Source organism: Coturnix japonica, chromosome 3 (genome assembly GCF_054131305.1).
Source record: "Coturnix japonica strain WE chromosome 3, WE-NBRP24, whole genome shotgun sequence".
In the NCBI taxonomy this organism is placed as follows: Eukaryota; Metazoa; Chordata; class Aves; order Galliformes; family Phasianidae; genus Coturnix; species Coturnix japonica.
The window spans coordinates 22,118,816-22,138,861 of NC_140665.1; the positions used below are offsets into that span (position 1 = coordinate 22,118,816).

Sequence of the window (20,046 nt, forward strand, 5' to 3'; positions counted from 1 at the left end):
AGGCTGACAGTGAGGGATGTCATACGCAACCAGGTAAAAATACTATTTAATCACAAAAACTGGGGCAGAAAAGTGTAAATAAAAAACAGGCTCTCAAATAGCTTTAGACCAAGGTTACACAGGAACACAAGACACAAACTACTCTTCACATTTAATGCTGCATAATCTTATATTCATAGAATTAAATTGCACAGGTGGTGTGTCAGCAGTAAGATTTGTTAGTTTTAAAAGATGAGATCATAGATGGGAATTAAGAGCAAGTGACACAAAAACATGGTATTGCACACAAAGCAGACCTAATTTGACCCTAGCAGGGCTGTTCACTCTTCAGCGTGCCTGTTTATCTCCAGTCGTTAATCCTCTGGATTTACAGACACAGACAGCTACACAGGAAGGATCACGAGTTGTGGTCTCTATCCACAATGCTCAAGATAATTACTAACACATTAGGCTGAGAGCACTCGAACCAGTTGTGCAGGGGTCATTTCTGAGGGTTAGTGGTATGTGCATTAACTCTGTCCCCTGTGTTTTAGGCACTGGGGATGGAGGGGAAACTTCACTCCCTGCAAATTACCTAAAAACATGTCCATGCAACTGAGGTGACCTTCACAGTTACCTCCCTCCTCTTTCCCAAAGCTCCAAGGACAATTTCAAGACCACTTGGAAGTCCTCCAAGCACCAGCACATGTTGTCCAGAGAAGCTGCGAAGTCTCCTTTCCTTGGAGATCTCCAGAAGCTGCCCAGATGTGGGCCTGGGCAGCCTGCACTGAGTGCGCCTGATTGAGCAAGGGTTGGACCTGATAGACCCAAAGATCCCCACCAGCCTCAACCACCTGTGCTAAAAGATGTCCTAAAATAAAGGGAATAAAAAAACCTCTGATCTTATACTTTCTGTTACAGACAGCGTCCAGAGAGTGAAATACCTGACAATTCCATATAGTCTTGGATTATGTCTGCTAAATATTGAAGGATTGAGTTTTAGGAATGCTCAGCCTATATAGCTGAGAACTTTTAGTTAGAGACCTTACTCTGGCTAAAATTCTGAACTAAGAATCCTCCCAACCCACTCTCCCCCTCAAGACATACTCACTGTTTGTATGTGCTGAAAAGCTTTACAATGTAGAAACATCCCAGTACTGCAGCATACTTGCAGGGACCAGAGGTGTGTTGCAAAGGAACAAAGCAGTTCCTTTTAAAGCCACATCACAGATTTCAGCTGACTCTGCTGCAGCTTAGAAAATAAAATTTTGCAGTTACAGAGCCACCAAATGAGGCAGTTCGATCGGGTGCACCAAGGGCACAGCCATGACCAAGGGCACACAAACTAAAGCAGGGGATCATTTTTGCAAGGAATGGCTGTGATGAATTACTTACAAAGTACCGAGCATAAAGGAGGTCTTAAAAAAAACCTGTCAGACAAATCTAAGAAAATCCAAAGTGGTATGAACTCAAACTTGCATCCTCCCAGCATGAAATATGTCATTTTGTTCCAACCTGTATTATCTGTGCATCACTACAAATATAACCACTAAGCCTGGACTGTAACACACCCAGGAAGAGGAAAAGAAAAGCAACCAAAATAAAGGAGGACATAAGAAGGCATCAATTAAAGCAAGTCACACCCCATCCTACTCCTCCTCTCCTGTATGTCAGTTCCAAATAGCCTTACAGCTGCCTGCACACCTGACCCACATGCTGCTAAACTCATCAAGAGGATCATCTCGTATAATTACGCCAACATCACATACAGCCTTATTTATTTGCAGGTGTTGAGGTCTGTTTTCAACCCGAACCAAAATACTTGATAGCTCTACAGAAACACTGGACTGTATTCTGGCTCCTACTTGGTCATATTAAAAACAACAAAGAAAAACAAGTTTCAAAACTATTTGGAATAACAAGTCAGAACAAACACAGTAGAATTTACAACCACCTAAAAAGACACCATTTTATATCAGCATCCACCTTTAGGCAGAAGAGCTCAACTATTGATTAAAATGGGGGAGAAACAGAAATATTACTTTTCTCTTCAGCTTTGACAGTGCTTCTGTAAGGAGCAGAGATCTCCTACAATAAAACTGATATCATTACATCTCAGGCTGTTAAATTGTACCCTCCCTAATTAATACAGTAATAATAATCAATTATACTAATAAGTTTTAGCCTCAGAAGTAAATCACAGGATGCATTCAGTGGAAAACTGGATTATTCTGCATGGCATAGTTTAAAACGCTGTGAGTTCCTGAAGCTACCTTAGGTTTAAGATTGAGAGGATAAGCACAATTTTTCTTTCAACCCCCCCACCCCCAGCAGTTTCTAGTTGAAGACCTAATTCACATCACTAAACTTCAACAACAGACAACAAACTTGCAAGGAAAGTAACTTATGAAATATTACATCCAAGTAGGGAGTTTCTTAAGAATAGTAACTTACCCCTATTTTTCACTATTACCTCAACTCCTAACCTCATGCAGTCCTTTCCTGCAGACCACACAACACACAATACGAACTGCAGCATCTATTCATGAACTACTTTTCATCTTCAAAGCATCCTACAACCAGGAAGTCCTGACAAAAGCAAGCAGTTTCCGACTTTACAGACCGGGAGACTGAAGCAAAGCAGGCAGTGATAGAAACAACACTACTCACCCGCCAAACAAGCAAACGGCCTCCTGAAATCATGATTCATTACCTTACATTAGAACTAATAATATAATCCCGTGCCACATTCTGTATTCTGTGTGCTTTAAAGTGAATGCTACTGTTCTCGGATCACATAATACTCATGTCCTTGGCTGTTTGGTTTGCTTCAAAAAGCACAGCTAAATAATGGTTTTGGCTTGCATAACAAATTTGCTCAGGTGCCATTTTTAAGGAAGTGTTTAAAGTCACCGTTAAGGTTAACAAAGCAATGCTTTGCAGTTATATTCCCTCTCTTGTTACTCAGTTACACCTACTGAATTAGGCCTCAAATGGTTCAAGATAGGCAATGTATTCTCCTGCCACACAGGCAGCACACACACCTGATCTGCTGTATCAACAAGCCTCCAAGAAGGAGCTTGCTGCACGCCCTTCAATGACTGCTCCCCAGCACACAGTTACACAGCAGCAGTAGGGTTCTGTTCCAAAAAGCCATTGTTTCAAATGAGAAATGGCCTATTTTCGGAACAGTGTGTGGGACAGAGAATTACAACAACACAGTTTTGATCCCAAACTAAAGCATATTTTTAGAAGATCATCTACTCTTCATAAAAATCACGCAGTGCTAAAATTAACTCTCAAATTTTAAGTACAGATGAAAGAAATGAGAAATAACTGATTCCACCCACGGACTCGATATCTAAAGTTTTAACAATGAATGATTTTTCACTCACTCAAGGCACTCAAACAAAGAGTTCTGAAAGGAAGCAGCTTACCTAGTGGGAGCACTGACGCTGCAGCTTCCTAGGCAGACACGAAGAAATCAGACACTAAAATAGATATTTTTGCTGACTTGATGCAACTCAAACAACAGAAGACAGTCTGCGCGATGGCAGATTTTCATCTTCTAATAAACAGCATTCGAAACCGCTACACGGTTACAATAAAAAATTAAGACCTGTAAAGTATACCTCAATAAAGTCAATTAGCAAGCCTGTCACATGAAGTCCCTCAGAACCTTAAAACAGTCCTTCCGTAGGCAACACACTCACTTACTGTACCTGCAGATTAAGGTAAGCAAAAGATTAAGGGAAGCAAAAGATTATATAATAGACTTACTGGGAGACAGGCGCACAGGATGATTACTAACCCTGATTTTCCTCATAACCAGCTGCTCAATAAAGCTGCATCCAACAGAAACACAGAGTGAAGTTTAATATTTACCTATAGCCACACCCAAATACACGGAGTTAGGTTCCTTCTGTCTCATCTGCAGAGCACACTACTCCGTTTATATTGTACTGGCTCTCTGCCATAAGTGTGAGAAAGGAAGTTATGATGCAAGGTAGGTGGAGTACTGTAGGAAGCACTGTAGAATTGTTCAAATTATTCCCAGTCTACATAAAGAACGGCCCTTTTTCCTTTCAATTGTATCACATGAGTAAACAGCACTTGGCCTCTACTCTCAAAGGCACGGCAGTTTCTCCCCGCATAGATCACTTTTAAATACACAATAAACTTATCTTTGGTAAAGATGTCAGTTTTTCCAGCATTTAAAACATCTGTAAGCACTTTTGGCCAGGAAAATGAGAACGGGAAACAGCAAAGAAGAAGCTTCTCCCCTCCCCCCCTTTTTTTAATCCTCAACAGAATGAAAGCCATCTGCTTTTGGAATACAATAAATAGTACACTGGATAACAGCTATAGCACAAACCTCAGACTCTGTCATATTTCAGCTTCCCATAGACACACATCTGAATCATCATTATGGGAATTTGAAGACTTGAAAGGAAAATAGACAGTTCTGGCCAAGCACTGCCACCATCTGCAGTTAATGGATGGTTTGCGATCCACCTACTTCACAGACAGCAGCGCCAAAGACAAAACTCAATGTTCTGGATCAGGCCTACGGATGAGGAAGGTGCAATTTCAACCTTCCTGCCAAACTTCACAGACTATCATCATCACCATCCTAGCTTAGCTGTATTGTTTTTGAAGAACCCATCAGACATAACTTATGACTGGTAAGCAGAAGGTTCCCAATCTACATCCTCCTCCCTCTGCAGGGTATTATACACAAGGTCGTTAAGAAAACATCTGTCTCAGCTAAGACTTCTACTCTGCATCCAAGGTACATTTTCCTGACTCTTTTTCCCCTGTCATCCTTGGACATGAGAACAGAGCAATAGGCCCCACACAGGCCAGACAGCCTAAAGGTTCTGGGCAAACAATTCCAATTGTATATTTCAGATGAACACCAAAACTCAGGAGGGTCAAGACACAACATATCACTGAAGGCAAAGAGCATCTCAGCTCAAAGGGAACTTTTAAAGCCACATTGACAGTGCAGGTATTTATCCCAACACCAGCATTCCATAGAAGGAAATGTTCTAACAAACTGGCCCATATGTTTTAAGAGAGAAGCAAAACTGCTTTCAATAAACTTACACAGGAAACCACAGCCTTTCACTGAGCACCCTCATTAACTAACACATGGTGTATAGCTGATTCTGTTCAGACCTGAATCCACACTTGGATTTACACCAGTTTAGTCAAACAACTCTAGGAATTCAGTGTAAACAAATCCCGACAATGTTCTTCACATTGTACCACACAGCAGCATGTTCACAGGCCTCTTCCCATTACTATCTAAGCTTTCAAGTTCCTCTCCCTCCTACATTCCCCTCAAGTATTCTTCCCCTTTCCCCACTCAAAGCTTTCTCCCTACACCCCACCCCCACAGCACCAGTCCCACACTGTTAGATACTTCACAAAATCCCTGTGTAAGCTGATTGAAGAGCCAGCCCCACTCAGCGATTCCATGGCCAGGTCCTGCTTGAAGCTGCTTCTCCTTCTGGAGTCAACGACAGGAGGATCAGGTCTTTGGAGATTTGCCCCTTCAGTCAGGCTCTCTCTGAACTATTCAACACTGATACAAACACTTGGGACACATAAAGAGTATCATTTCCAGGCACACACTACCACCTAATTGCTACAAAAGCTCATACATTCTGCCTGATCCCTGTCAGCACCACCGGCTTTACAGTCCAGCCCATTCTTCAGTGTCACGACACGTGCTACACCTCGCAGAAGAGCCTAAAGACAACATCCAAGCATAACGAGTGGGGTTATGAACTCAAGACTTAAGCCTGAATCATCTCAATTTTCTGTACTTGCGTCAAACCCCAGAGGCAGTCTTTGTACTAAATAAATAAATAAAAAGAAAAAGAAACTAAGCTGCTCTTGTTGCTCTAGATATGCCCGTGCTGGGAATAAGCAACCCTGTTCTCTGAGCCTCCTGGACAGCTAAGGACCCATGAGAAGCCATACCAAGTGCTACCTGTTGGGATACTTGAGAACTGCCCCTATCAAAACAGACCTTTAAAGAGCGAGTACATCCTTATGATGAAAAAAGCAAGCCTAGTTCTGCTGGTAGCCACAGAAGCGAGCTTTGTACAAACACAGAGATAAACAAAGTTGCACCTGCACCAGGGATGAAAGCATATTAAACAACCTACACCACAGCAGCCCAGGCTGTCACAGCAACCTGGCAGCTCTACCACCCACACCACACTGCCTGCAGGGTAAGGCACCAACGTGTGTTCTCGCACTTATAAATACCAGTTTTTGATTCTTTTAGCCAACACGTAATGATCTTGCTGATGAAAAGACACTCAGCGTTCACACCCAGGAGCACTGTGCCTCAGCCCACCAGGGCACACAGGTCAAACTTGATGTTTGTCACACAACACGTGCCCGACCCACACACCAAGCTCAGTTATTACCTCCTGCTTACCAGCAGCTCCGGGAGCACCCACGAGGGAGGCACGGTATCAAAGTAGAAAGGAGGAACATTTTTTTTTATGAGATTTTATCTCAAGCAGTTAAAAAACAAACAAAAAAGAGCGAGAAATTGAGCAAGAGAACTGAAGTGCTGTGATTTCCTGTTAAAGCAAATTACGTAGCAAGTTGAGAAAAAGGCATGGAATACCAGTTTACTTCAACTTCATCGAGATGAGTGCCAAACACTTTTGAAAACACCACTCCTTCCATCGCGTTAGTCATTCCTCTAAGAGAACAACTGCCAACACCCGAGTCCTCCCTCCATGAAAGATGCCTGACAAACCACGCCATGGCTCGCAGAGGTGGCTCAGCAGCCACACTGTTTCAGGCAACTGAAACAATGACACACGTTTAAGCACCTGGTAAACATCGCCTTTATGCTGCTGCTCCAATCCAGGCTGTTCAGCCATCTACCTCCAGGACAAGCAAAAAGGGAAACAAAGAAACTTCAGGCCCCACAGCACAGTAGTCTGCATGTTTTACTGCTTTGAGAGTGAACTCTGGCTCCCTGCATACATACCTCCAGGAAGCAAAGGCTTCCTGCTGCATGAACTTCTCACTCTCATCAGAAAAAAATACATCTGCGTTATTCCAACTTCATTCCTTGTAGTGAGTGAGGATACCTAAAAATGGTGGAGAAATCCTCCCAAGACAATGTGGAACTCAAGGAAAGCATTCAGCATCATCTGACTGCTACAGCTCAGCCCACCTAAATGGTGAATCTCCACAGACAACAGTCGTGCCCTTCCCCACCAGCTCAGATGACATACACAAGCGGCAAATCACCACCATTGCACGAGCTTTCTTGTTCCTTTTTTGCCTGTAGAGTAGGTGGTTATTCCTCCAATCAGTCATCACCCAACTCCTTGCTAAATTCATTGGGAAGCTATAAGGGCACGTGGCTTTGGGTGGAGGTGGGAATCAAAAGAACAAAGGCATCCATCTGAGCAGCATCCTACTATTAAATTAATTAGGTGTAACATCACACCATATCCTTACAGTAGGGCAGCCCTTTCCAATTTACCACCAGTTCTGGGTGTGAATGTGTTTCTGTTATGATGGAAGTGTGCTCTGAAGTTCACGTGTCCAACTCAGATGACTGACAGTGCACTGAAAACAATCTGCCCACGGTAATGGAGGCTGACAACACAGCCACCAGCAGTGTCAGAGACAACCACCAGGAAATGTCCATGCTTGGTGATCAGATCTGTTTGACAACAACTAAAGATACTGTTTAAAGCCAAAAAGAACTTTTGTCCTACCACTTCTGGGCTGCAAACACACAGGAAGTCATTAGGAATCGCACAGATACTGAATAACGTTGCACTACAGTGGCATACATTCAACTGGCACAGAAGACACACTGAACTCTTGCAGCACAACAGATGGATTGCTCTTACTTTGCAAGCAAAAAGAGAATGATTAGGGCTATTCCAGTATGGGAAACAATGGTTGGTCAGATGGTCTAGTCAATCACATCATAAGAAGATATGTGCAACTTCCCCACTACAGCAGAATCAGGAGGAGAAACCCAGCCCTGCCAATTCAACACCAAGTATCCTGCTTGAACTAACCCTTGTTCCTGTAAAAGCTTGACATGCTTTAACTTTCCTCAGCAACACTCAGTTCCTGTACCAGGAGCTGCAGAAGGCTGGCAGACTGTGCAGCTGATCACTGTCTGACAGGTTTTATTTGAGTACCACCTGCTCCCAGGGGCACTTCCTAGGCAGTACCAAGCTCTATAAAGACACCAGCTGAGAAGCCAAGGAAGGGAGTTCATCAGAGCAAAGCAGCTGGCCTGCTGAGTGGCTCTGCATGCTGCCATAACCAAAGTCACGACAGAGATCCGCACAGATGGCTGCGTGTAAAATGGTAGTCACCAAGGTGATGTCACAGCTACTGGTACTGATATAAACAAAGGAAAGAGAAGCTTCATTAAAATCAACGTTTGTATTAGGCAACAGGTTTCTTTTGCCTGAAGAATTCCACAAAATGCTCCTCTCAGCCCAGTTCTATTTGGTCAGTCACTCAGCTTCCCTGGAGGTAGAATACATTTTCTCTTTCCCAACATCACTATTGGCTGCTTGCAAGAGAAGCACCCTAAGTAATGCTGGTTTTGTGCAATAATAGGAAACCACACTGTAGAAAGGCCTCGTGGGCAGGACCTATGTATGATAGCACAGGAACAATGTTGCAGAGGCAGTAGGCATGCAGTGCTGTTTCTATAGCTTCCCTGCACAAACCTTACATGTAGCAAGATCTTTCCTCAGAAAGCTGCAAGACACACCATAGAGCCACACGTGAGAGAGGAAAGAGACGCAGGCCAGGCAGACAGTGCTCACAAATCAGACAAAACTAGAGTCCAAAGGAGAGCTATGAAGATGGAGAAGGGTCTGTAGGGCAGGGTGTGTGAGGGGTGGCTAAGGTCCCTGGGTTTGCTCAGCCCAGAGCAGGAGTTGAGTCAGTGCTGCTTTGCCATTTTTGGCATCTCACAAGAAGCTTCGTGGCATTCTCCAAGAGGCCTGGAGTGTTTCACCTGGCCCCTGTACAACCTGCCTTTCACCACTTAGGAACAGCTCTTTCTCCACCCAAGCTCTTCTTTTGCAAGCAGAAATCAGCCACGTTCCCTGCTAATTCAGACAGGCTCTCCTGCAGCACTTAATGATGCTGAGAGGCAAGCTGTGGGAATCCCATCCCTGTAAGGATTTTCCCAGCCTTGGGATGCTCCAAGACTTCCTCAGAGAAGGCAGGGCAGGAGCTACGGATCACTGCGTTGTGTGACCCTGATACCAGTCTGGGTAAGGCTCTGCATACGGGGGAGTACACTCACGTGGGATGAGAGCAGAGTGAAGAGAGAGGTCTGGACACAGACAAGTCACCACTTCCAAGCAGCAAGGAAATTATCACTAATATATAACTATACACAGATATACTAGGAGCAGCCAAAGAACAGTCCCAGCTACAGGTATTAAGATCCTTTTTTTGGATGTTTTTGTATGGTTTATTGGCCCAACCAGTTTGCTCAACTTCAGCTTTTGCAAGAGGGATGCTCTGCATCAGGAGCTGTGTGTGGCCTCCCAGCTCCTGATTCACCCTGCAGCACACTCAGTGCAGTGTAAGACTCAGACGGGATAACAACAACAGAATTAAGAAAACCTCTCTGAGACTTAAGAAAACATAATTTCCCTCTTTTATAGAGCAGAAGGAAACTCAAGAAAAATACACAGCTCCTGAGAATCTGCCTTAGCTTTCAGTTTTAGGGAACAGTGCAATTCAGCGCCTCATTACAATTGAGGGAAACCGGTAATCTAAGCCAAGATCTAAATTGCTCCTTAAGCAGTTAAACCTCACAAAATAAAAGTATAAAAAGACAAGGGTAGCCTCTTAGCTTAAGAAAAAACACCAAAAGAAAAAACAAGTATAACTCCTTACACCCAAGATAGGTCTTAATCAGTGAACAGCAAATATCCACTTCATACACACACAAAAGATGTATGAACAACCTTCTATTTTAGAGTCTCTTCTCAGCGAACCACCCTCAGGCTGACTCTACAGAACCACAGCACAGGAGATGAAGGTGCTGAGGAGATACAGTTACCCTACATTAGCTCATTTAACTCTTAAACTGGGCGTGACAGAGCTGTAGTGCAGCTGGAATACCACACCACAGCATACCAGCGGGTTTGACCCTATGGGAATCCCATCTCCCAGATTCCAGGTTGAATTCACTGAATGACCTTTAACAAGCTGCTTAACCTCCCTGCAGCTCCGGTTCCCTTCAATAAATGCTCTGATCTGGCATTTTAGAGACCAGATTTTGATATTAAACAACTCAAAATAGTTACATCAGAAGCTCTTAGGTGAGCCTGGGGACTATAAACAGAGAACAATGCAGAAATATGGATAACTGCAGCATGTTCGATACTGACATTCATATGCTTTATTTTGCAAAAGTATGATAAATATAAAGAATCTAAAAGTAGGATTTACATAAAAGTGAAGAAGTACAGAGGAGTTCCCCTCATCTCCCTTTTGCTTTTAAAATAGATGCCCACGCAAGCTGGAGTGCCATACACAGCCATGCAAAAGCTCAGAAGGAAGGAAGACATGGAAGCATCGTTGCAGTAAAGAAGGAACTACTACCAAAATAATGTTACCATCTCACCATTGAAATTCTTGGCATAGATGCCACAGCATTGAAACACAAAGGGCTCATCATTTATACGTAACAGAGATTGGCTTAAACACACACATAATGGTGTGTGAACTGTGGTGAAACTGGTGAGGATGCAGGCGTGACCAATTCTAAGCACTCAAAGCAGAATATTAATGATTAACAAAAAGCAAATAGAAAAAAGCAAGTGAGAAACCACTTTTTGCATGGCCGGCATTGTGATGGTATCATGATTATCGCTCTTTCCCCAGTTCACTTAACGTGCAATCTCCATGTCCCCGAACTACAGCAAAGAGTTACCTAACAATGCTTTAAACAGCCTCTCAGGCATTTCTGGGGAATGTGAAACTTCTGAGACAGTTGAGCAACGGTGACTAAGGTAATTAGGTGCACTTCCAGTGATATCCAGGATTTCTGGTGAACTTTATACACACTATCATCTGACTCTTTAAGAATCAGAGATCAGAAAAAGACAGTTGTCTGACTCAGAAGTGACTAAGCCAGGAGAAAGCAGGCCTGGAGATAATAAAACTGAGAGCAAGGAGAGGTTTCTTTGCTCATTCCCTTGTGAGCAGGATCAGTGTTCTTAGCTCCCAGAGCACTCAAGAAGAAAGAAGCCTCCCCACACCCACCATCCCAGCCACAACAGCACATGCTGGCCCTTAAAGCAGTAAAAGCAAGAGTCCCACTCACACTCCGCTCTGTTGAGCAGATCAGAAGCAGCTGAATGAACCACCTCCCCCAGCCCCACTGCTGGTAAGAGGTTGTAATGCTGCCCTTCCTTCCATTTCCGATAAAAGCCTCACACAGAAACAGAGGTAGCCAGCACCACTTGGCACTCGCATTTTAGACGGAAGGCCACCTCAGAAAACAACAGCTTTTTATACTGCTCGTGGAAAAGATCGTGCTGTAACAACATGAAAGGAAAAAAATCTGCACGGCAGAGAACTCGAGATAATGTTTTCCTATCAGGAATAACAATTAAGGTCACAAGGCGTAAGAGAAGTGCAAAGTGAGAGAAGCACAGAGGTCAGAAAGCTGCCCCAAACAGCCTTTTTCAGCATTCCAGACAACATACTTTGAACACTGAATGCCACACTAAATCATTTAAACACGGTCACAATGCTGGAACTTCTAAAACATTAACTAGGAAATCCTTTAGAATGATACACAGCTACTACTAAATACTTCATTTAAATGAGGAGGTAAGACATGCTCAGAAGCACCCAGCCTGAAGTCCCATCCGTGCACTAAATCCATGCAGGCAGATGAGAAAAGCAGTGCTATATGGCTGATAAACCTGATCAGAGCTTCAGTAATTAACAGGCTACAAGAAACAGGACTGAGATGCCACAGATCACTTATTGCCACCATAACAAGCCACTAAAACTCCACATGTGCTCTGCAAAGCTTTGCCCCGCTGCAAACTCCATAGAGCTCTAATTGCACCCCACAGACCCCACTGCAAACCCCTTTGCATCCATCACACCGTTATAAAGCAGTGCAACCCCCACAGCTCCCATAAGAACTACTGTAAATCCCACTGTATCCATCGCAGCATTATAACCCCAATTGCAAACTCCATTTCCTCACAGCCCCCTCTACACAATTGCAATGGATTACAGACCCCTTACAAAGGCCATAGCACCATCACACACATACACGCACACACACAGCACCCATTACCTTACTCAGAAAATAACACATGGTTATTGGGAAATTTCAGTTTCAGAAATTCTCCTTATTTGCAATGACGGATGGCAAAACTAATGTAGGAATGTAAGAACTCTTTGTTTTCCCAGTTTCTCCCTAACAATGTATCTGCTTGAACTCACCATCCTGATATCAAGGCACTGAGACAAACTGTAACATGGAGCCTTGCCCAGATCTTTGTGGGGGGAGGGGGTGATCTAAAAACTTCACTGGACACTAAAAGGTAACTCCATTTGTGCCACCTCCCACTAAATATATCCAGTATGTATAATGACGCAAATTATTTCCCAATGCATGCTCATCTTTAGGGTAATAGTGTAAAATTAGGAGAGAGACCAATTATGCTGCAGAAAAATAGGCTATTTTTGAAGGTGTTTCCAGCTCCTGTTCACCGCTTAACAGAACCAGTCACACTCCCACAAGCCTATGGCAGATGAAAGGTGAGAACTTCTCCCAGCTCATCAGCGTTAACCCTGTTATTACCTTCATCAGCACAGCTACAAGCAAGTTGTCTCTTATTACGTTCTTATGCACACTTCTAATCACATTGTCTTGACATACGGTTTGAGCAGCAGTTTTTAGTGCCTAGCTGCTATTACCAGCACAAAAACACTCCAATTTCAGGGAAGTCTCCAAAGAGTGTGAGCTGTCGTGCTGTTTCAGCAGTTTCCAAGCTTTTCATTGGCAACCAGTCCAAAGGTGAATTCCTGCTGGGCTCACAACCCTTGTGTTCCCTATCTGGGGTCACCAGCCCCACAAGTCCCATCTCAAAACTCAGTTTGAGTGGGTCTGTGTTTTCATTTTAAAGGTGGTAATTAGTAAGATTTGTAATGTTTGTATTTTTAGTTCTTCTTACCAACATTCAGCTCTCACTGATCTTCCATTACTTGCAGTAAGTGTGATGTGAAAAGGCTGCAGCCACCCCCTTGTTTATGAGTTAGAAAACAGATTTGTTACTAAGATCAGTCATCAAACAAAGGAAAGCCTAAGCCAGCAAGCAGAGTGCTCCTGCCACCTGCAAGGCCCATGAGACATGGCTGCTCCCCCCTCCATTTGAGCTCAGTGACGTGGAACAGACCAGCAATAGCACCTCTGGGAGATTTTACTGCTAATTAAAATTTACTGCTCATTAAAATTGGAAAAGATCACTAAGATCATCATGGCCAACTCATCCCCACTAACCCACATCCCTCAGTGCCACATCTCCATGGTTCTTGAACACCTCCAGGGATGGTGACTCCACAGCCTCCCTGGGCAGCCTGTGCCACTGCATCCTTCCTAATATCCAACCTGAACCTCCTTTAGTGCAACTTAAGGCCATTACCTCTCAGCCTGGTGCTATTACCTGGGAGCAAGAGACTCCTACCTCAACACAACTCCTCAGGCAGTTGTAGAGAGCAGTAGGGTCTCCCCTGAGACTTCTCCATACTGAATGAGCCCAAACACCTGGATATTACTTGGCTCAGTTAAGTAATGGATTGATCTATTTACCACTTCTTTCTGTTTTCACATGTATACAGTACCACAACTGCACAACACGTTGGCTGTTCCATCTGTAGTTAAGCTTGCACGTTGCCCATTCCTCCATCATTAGTTACAGCAATAAAGTCAACCAGCCCGCGCTAACATTGGGTGCGATTAAATTATTGCTCATTACTTCCTTCTAATTGCAGGGGAAGAGCCTCACGCTGATAGAAAACAAGGCAGTCACAGCACACTCCAGCACCATCAGCCTTCCAGCACAGATCCATCCCTGCTGCCTACCAGAGCTCAGCTGGAAACGCCCCTTAAGAATCACAGAATCGTTCAGGTTGGAAAAGACCACTAAGATCATAATGGCCAACCATTGACCCACCCCCACCACACCCAGAAATCACATCCTTCAGTGCCACATCTCCACAGTCCCTGATCATCTTTAGGGACGGCGATTCCACCACCTCCCTGGGCAGCCTGTCCCAATGCATCACTACTCTTTTCTTCCTAGTAACCAACCTGAACCCTTTCTGGCACGACTTGTGGCCATTCTATCTTGTCTTAAACTGTGCTCCGCCGGGGTTCCCCATTCCCACAATAGTCTGTGCGCAGTGGGACCATGTGGAAGCTCCCTCATTAAGAAATAAGCAGGCGCTAAACTTGCTGAGCCCCCGGCCCGAAGCGGTAGGGGCCCGGCCCTAAGACACCATTTTATCCCACAGCTCCGAACAAAACCACCCCCCGCACACACGCGGCACGTTTCGAGCCAACTTAAGAGAACTTTAAAGCCATAAATCGTCACAAAAGACACGTAAAGCGGGGAGCGGAGAGGGCGGCTCGCGGGGCGGCCCCAAAGGGGCGGGGGAACGTTCGGTGGCGGTGTGGGGCCCGATCCCCCCCCGGCGCTGGCTGAGATCCAGAGAGCCCGTCTGACGGGTTGGGCCCGAAGTGAGCGAGGGAAAGCTGGGAAAGGGAAGAAAAGAAAGGAAAAGGAAAGGAAAGAATTAAGAAAGAAAAAAGAAGAAAAAAAAAAAGACGAAAAGGGAAAATAAAGAAAAAGTAGAAGGAGTGAAGGGGGATGGGAAGCCCCCACCCGCAGCCCCGTGGCCAGAAGAGGGCAGAGGAAGGCAGGCTCGCCCCCCACCCCCTCCTCGGCTCCATTTTCTCTCCCTCCCGCTGCCCCGCTCCAACTTTCCTTCCCCGGCGCTCACCGGCATCATCTTGGAGCCGAACCGCATGGGGACGGTCAGTAGCGGCCCCGCCGCCCGCAGCGGCAGCGTGCCGGGCCGGGACCTGTTGCGGAAGCTCCCGACTCAGCCCAACCTCCTCCGCTTTGTCCCCGCCGGGCGCCGCTCTCCCGCCGACTCCGCTCCGAAAGCGGCCCCGGGTCGGCGGGGAGGAGCCGCCCCGCCCCGCCCCGCTCCGCCCCCCACCCCCGGGAGGGGCCGGCGCAGCTCCCCGGGCCTGGAGCGGGGTGCGGGGTTCGGTGGGGCCGGGTCGGGCTTTGCGCTGCTCCGAAGGCGTGACGGGGCTCGAGGGGAGCGGCCCCGGTGATGAAACGGGATGGAAGGGGATGAGGAGCTCCCGGCCGAAGGGAGAACGGAACCCCGGAGCTAATTTGGACGAACGCCTCTTTGCTAAAGGGGTGAAATAAAAGTTCAGCGGCGTGGTTGAAAAGCTAGATAACTTCCTTGGGAGATCATCGAGTCGGGGTTGACGCTACGGCAGTCGGGGGGAAGTAAAAGAAAGAATATGATGATATTTAAAGAGCTGGGCAGAGCTCCTAAAGCCGTTTTTGCCAGCAAAACAAAAGGCACGTTTCTCTGCCCGGTATGACATCACCGGCCCCGACGAGCATTGCATCCCGTGACGTCACAGCCCCTCCCAGGGTGACGTCATGATGCAAGTCCCACAGCGGCCCCCCCGCTGTACCCTCCGCTGTCCCGGCTCGTGTCCCCGTCCGGGAACAAAGAAGCACAACCTCTCAGTCCTAAGAGAGAAAGGGGTTTGCCACACACGGCAAAGGGCGTGATGCAGTGGTGTTAATGAAGGGCGAAGTGCCCTATGAGGGAGCTTTAAGTTCATCGTGGGCTGTTACGGTGAGATCTCTTAATGCATTTCCCCAAATACTGACTGGTACAAACCATTTATAGGCTGTTAAAAAAAACCACGGAAACTGATAGAGAAAGATTAAGTAGAGAACGGCTTTCTGACATGTGCATAATGACATTTTGCTATCACACGCTCCTTGCAGGTCAATCCGCAGGATTCTCCATCAGCACAGCTTCTCTGTGCTCCATTTCGCACACAAAGCTGCCACCCCATCCCTGCTAAGGAAATGAAGCTTCAGGGGGTGCCCGCATTGTCCCCGTGTCAGTGCCAGGCTCTGTGCTCCCCGTGCCAGCTGGCAGCAGGTTCGGAGCAGCCTCCCTCCCTCCACCTGGTCTGTGGGTGAAGCGGGGCCACTGCTGCCCGCACCTGTGCATCCATTAGCACCATTACTTACCTCCTCGTGATGGCAGGATTTTCCCGTGCCAGTTTCTTAATCATAGGAGAGTGTTATTATGATGAACAGCATTCGTTAAAGCTCTGGTTCCCCCCAGTGGGAAGAAGCATAAGAGTTTCTGCTCGCAGGTTCAGTCTCCGGGGTTCCAACAGTTGGTGATAATAACGTAACCCACAGAAGAACTGGCCGAGGCAATGGTTCCTACTACTGCACACGCAGAGATATCACAGAAAAGGAAAGATGAGATCACAGGAATGGGAGCCAACAGCACAAAGAGCTGAAGCTCTGTACATCTCTTCTGCTTCTTGGGGGTCAAGACCATGTGCCCATGTGCAGTGCCTGCAAATCTGTCACAGCAAGGGGCCAGCTGAAGTTAATATTCATGGAACTGCTTGAAAAGCATCTGAGGGAAGGAGGGGAAAAAAAAGACAAAAATGTACCAGAATGATTCTTCTTCTCTCCCTGCGAGAGAAATCTACTTGATCTAAATTGCAACAAGTCAAGAGAATTGTTCACCTAAACTCAGTGGGTTGGGGCTTCGGATCTCTAACGTTAACCCTAAACCAAACCCTAATCCTCACCCTAAACATAGCCCTAATGCTATCACTAACCCTAAACCCTAATGCTATCACTAACCCTAAACCCTAATGCTAGCTAGAACCAGAACTCCTATCCTCTAAAACCTGACACTAGCAAGGTCAATCCTAACACTCCAGCCCTAACACTTAACCTTAATGACCCTAATCCCAACTCTAAACCTAACCCACTCACTCTAATTCTAACACTAAAACTAGCATTAACTCATAACTCTATCTGGACACTGACTAGCCCTAACCCTAACGCAAAAAATAATCCTAATACTAACCTTAACCTTAGCCATAACTCCTAACCCAAACCCTAATTCTGACCCAAACGCTTTCTGACCTGTAACACTAACTTTGGGCAAGAGCTTGGCAAGTCAAACACTTCTTTACAGAAAGGGTAGTTAAGTACTGGAATGGGCTCCCCAGGGAGGTGGTTGAGTTGCCGTCCCTAGATGTGTTTAAGAGCTGTTTGGATGTGGTGCTCAGGGATATGGTTTAGCAGAGGGTTGTTAGAGTTAGGGTACTATGGTTGTGGTTGGACTTGATGATCTTCAAGGTTTTTTCCAACCTGGGTAATTCTATGATTCTATGGAGAGTATCCAATCTCCAGTACTTCATCAGTGCTGGGAACGATGCCATGGACAAGGTTCAGCAAACTCAGCCACAGGTTCCATACCAGGCAGTTAGCCCAGGAGAATGCCAATGCTGTGCTGCTGAGTATGGAATGGATAATACATGGTGCCTGGCTGCCCTCAAGGCAGACCCCTCTGCTTGCTATGGGCAGGCTGTGCACTGCCAGGCTGTCCAATTAATATCTCCACACATAAGCATCACTCACAGTAAACAAGTCTTCCACTCTTTCCATATCAGCCAGGAATTATTTAACTGTGGTCAACTAAAGGCTCTTCAAGTTATTTGCTAGAAGAAAATTCTAATTTCCACTCTAAATTATTTTCCGTGTAATATAAATTCTGATTTTTTCCCCCCCTCAACAGAAGGGTAACCAGCCATCTAAAGCAACCCTGAAATGTGCCTCAGAGACAGGAGAAATAAGCTTCCTCTTCTGTTAGTCTCCAGCATCTCTGAAACAGGGGTAGGCTGGCAGAAATCAGAGTTTTGCATGCATCATGCACAGTTGCTATTCTCCATAATTAAATCATATTCATCAGACTCACTCTGGATCTCTGTCAATTTATCTCAGCACAAATCCTGACTGAAGACCCTCTGCAGCAGAATGTCTGCTTAAGGCAATTACTGCAGTGCAAGAAAGTTGTGCCTGCCTCAAGCTGCCCCATAAGGGAGCTGGTCAATAATGAGGAGAGGGAAAGGAATTAAACAGTATGCTAATTAAGCACATACATATTCAGCTTTTGCAAACAGGAATTTTATGATTAAAATCCCATTCCTTGCCAGCAGCCTTGGGACACTGCTTGGCCATACAGTGGAGCTGGAGCTACATTCCAGCAGGAGGTTAAGAGCATGTGGAGAGTGAAATGAATGCTTCCATTTTATTGCTCCCTTGTCCCTGTTTCTCAGCTGCCAAGAAGCCAGCCTTAGCTTGTGCTAGCAGTTCCTCCGGAGTCAAGAGAGAATGAAATCAGAAAGGTTTCAGAAAACACAAAACGATTTCAAGATCAGGCCCAACACTTTCTTTTTTGTAAGTGGACTACAGGACTGAGGAGGCTGCATCCTTGTTACCTCTCCTGGTCACTGTACACATTTTCCTTTCTCATTCTCACACGAAGCTGTGCATCAGCAATTCTAACCCTGCCTTAGATAACACCAGACAGGGCTGTATGGTCTACAAAGGACAGCTGACACTTTAGAAGCTCTCATTTTCTTCCACATCAGCACTACTGGTGTCGTGCCAGCAGTGTTTCACTGAGCTGAAATGATGAGACACTGAGGGACACTACTGATGTCTCCACCGAATTCTCTTATCTAATCGTAGTTAAAGTGTATGATAACATGCAAAAATTCAAGCAAGTTCCTTGGAACTTAAACCAAGGAGAGCAGCAGAAAAACAGAGTATCTTCTGAATCCCTTCCATAGGGCTTCTGAAGAAGAAAATGTAATACAGAACAATAGCAAAAGTCATGTAATTAAAACTTCCTTACTTTCAATATAGGTTTTTCCACTGAGCTTATGCCCGAGTACAGCTGTGTGAGGACATGTAACGTGGCCAAGGCAATGTGCTAGCCAATACATGATTCCACAGCTTACCTAATCAACATATTACTTGTCCACAAACCCTCAGTCACTTCTGGATTTGAAAACACTTACTTAAACCTTTATATATATATATATTTTAATTTAAAAACAAAAATCCTATTTAATGAGAAGCTGACTGTGCAACATGCCCAGCCTACCAAAACTACTCAATGTTAGTTTGCTCCCTGCACTTCAGCTGAGAAAATCTGCAGAGAATGTTTTCTTTTATCCTCACTGTTCTGCCTCTGAGCTTCAGTTAAAGGTTACTATCAGATACCTTACGTAGGATAATCCATATAAATTAAAAGGTAAATGGAGGTCGTAGAGGTGATTTCTCACTTGTGTGGATGTGGACTTGCACCGAGCTTTTGCAATAGCTTTAAGCCTTAGACTTTACTCTGCCTCAGCATCCAGCAGCCTGTATGAAAATACGGCTACTCAAATACAACTGTCTGCTTTCAAATTTAGCACCTTTATTTAGCATCTATATATAAAATTCATAAAGTGAGCAAACCGCCACCACCCCAGAAAAGAAAACCTGCCTTGTGGGAAGGCATTTTCTATTTTTCTCTTGATTATACTAACTTAATAAAACAAATCTGTTCTCCTCCCACCCAGCTTCTGTTCTTATCTTGAATTTCTCAGCACGTTATTTCTCTTTGCTGCTATATTCCCCACTAACCTCACAGTTCTTGGCCTAGTTACACACCTTCCTTCAGCTTCAGCTGCTGGATTTCTTTCTTTTGCTCCTGTCTTTCCAGATGTCCACTTGTCAATTCCTACACTTGTCAGTTCCTATGTAAGCACAGTTACACTATACTACTAATGTAATAAACATATAGAAAATGCAGCTTATATATTATTGGGCATAAAGGTGTGTCTTAAAACATAAAGCAGTACCT

At 45.1% G+C, this 20,046-nt stretch overlaps 1 protein-coding gene across 4 annotated transcripts in view; it reads right to left on the reverse strand.

The window, feature by feature from the left end:
* Positions 1-15,222, reverse strand: part of TP53BP2 (tumor protein p53 binding protein 2) — a 37,320-nt gene extending 22,098 nt beyond the window's left edge. The window contains exons 1-2 of one of the 4 annotated variants that reach the window (XM_085542951.1): positions 3,791-4,034; positions 3,612-3,701 (exon numbers count right to left, since the gene is read on the reverse strand). Coding sequence is in view for 1 of the 4 variants with exons in the window: in XM_015857229.3 (XP_015712715.2) it covers positions 15,055-15,081 (27 nt within the window). In the remaining 3 variants the exon portion in view is untranslated. Of the gene's footprint in view, positions 1-3,611; positions 3,702-3,759; positions 4,035-15,054 lie in introns of those variants that run through there. The other 3 variants (XM_015857229.3, XM_085542952.1, XM_085542953.1) reach the window with 3 other exon arrangements.
* Positions 15,223-20,046: the final 4,824 nt, after the last annotated feature.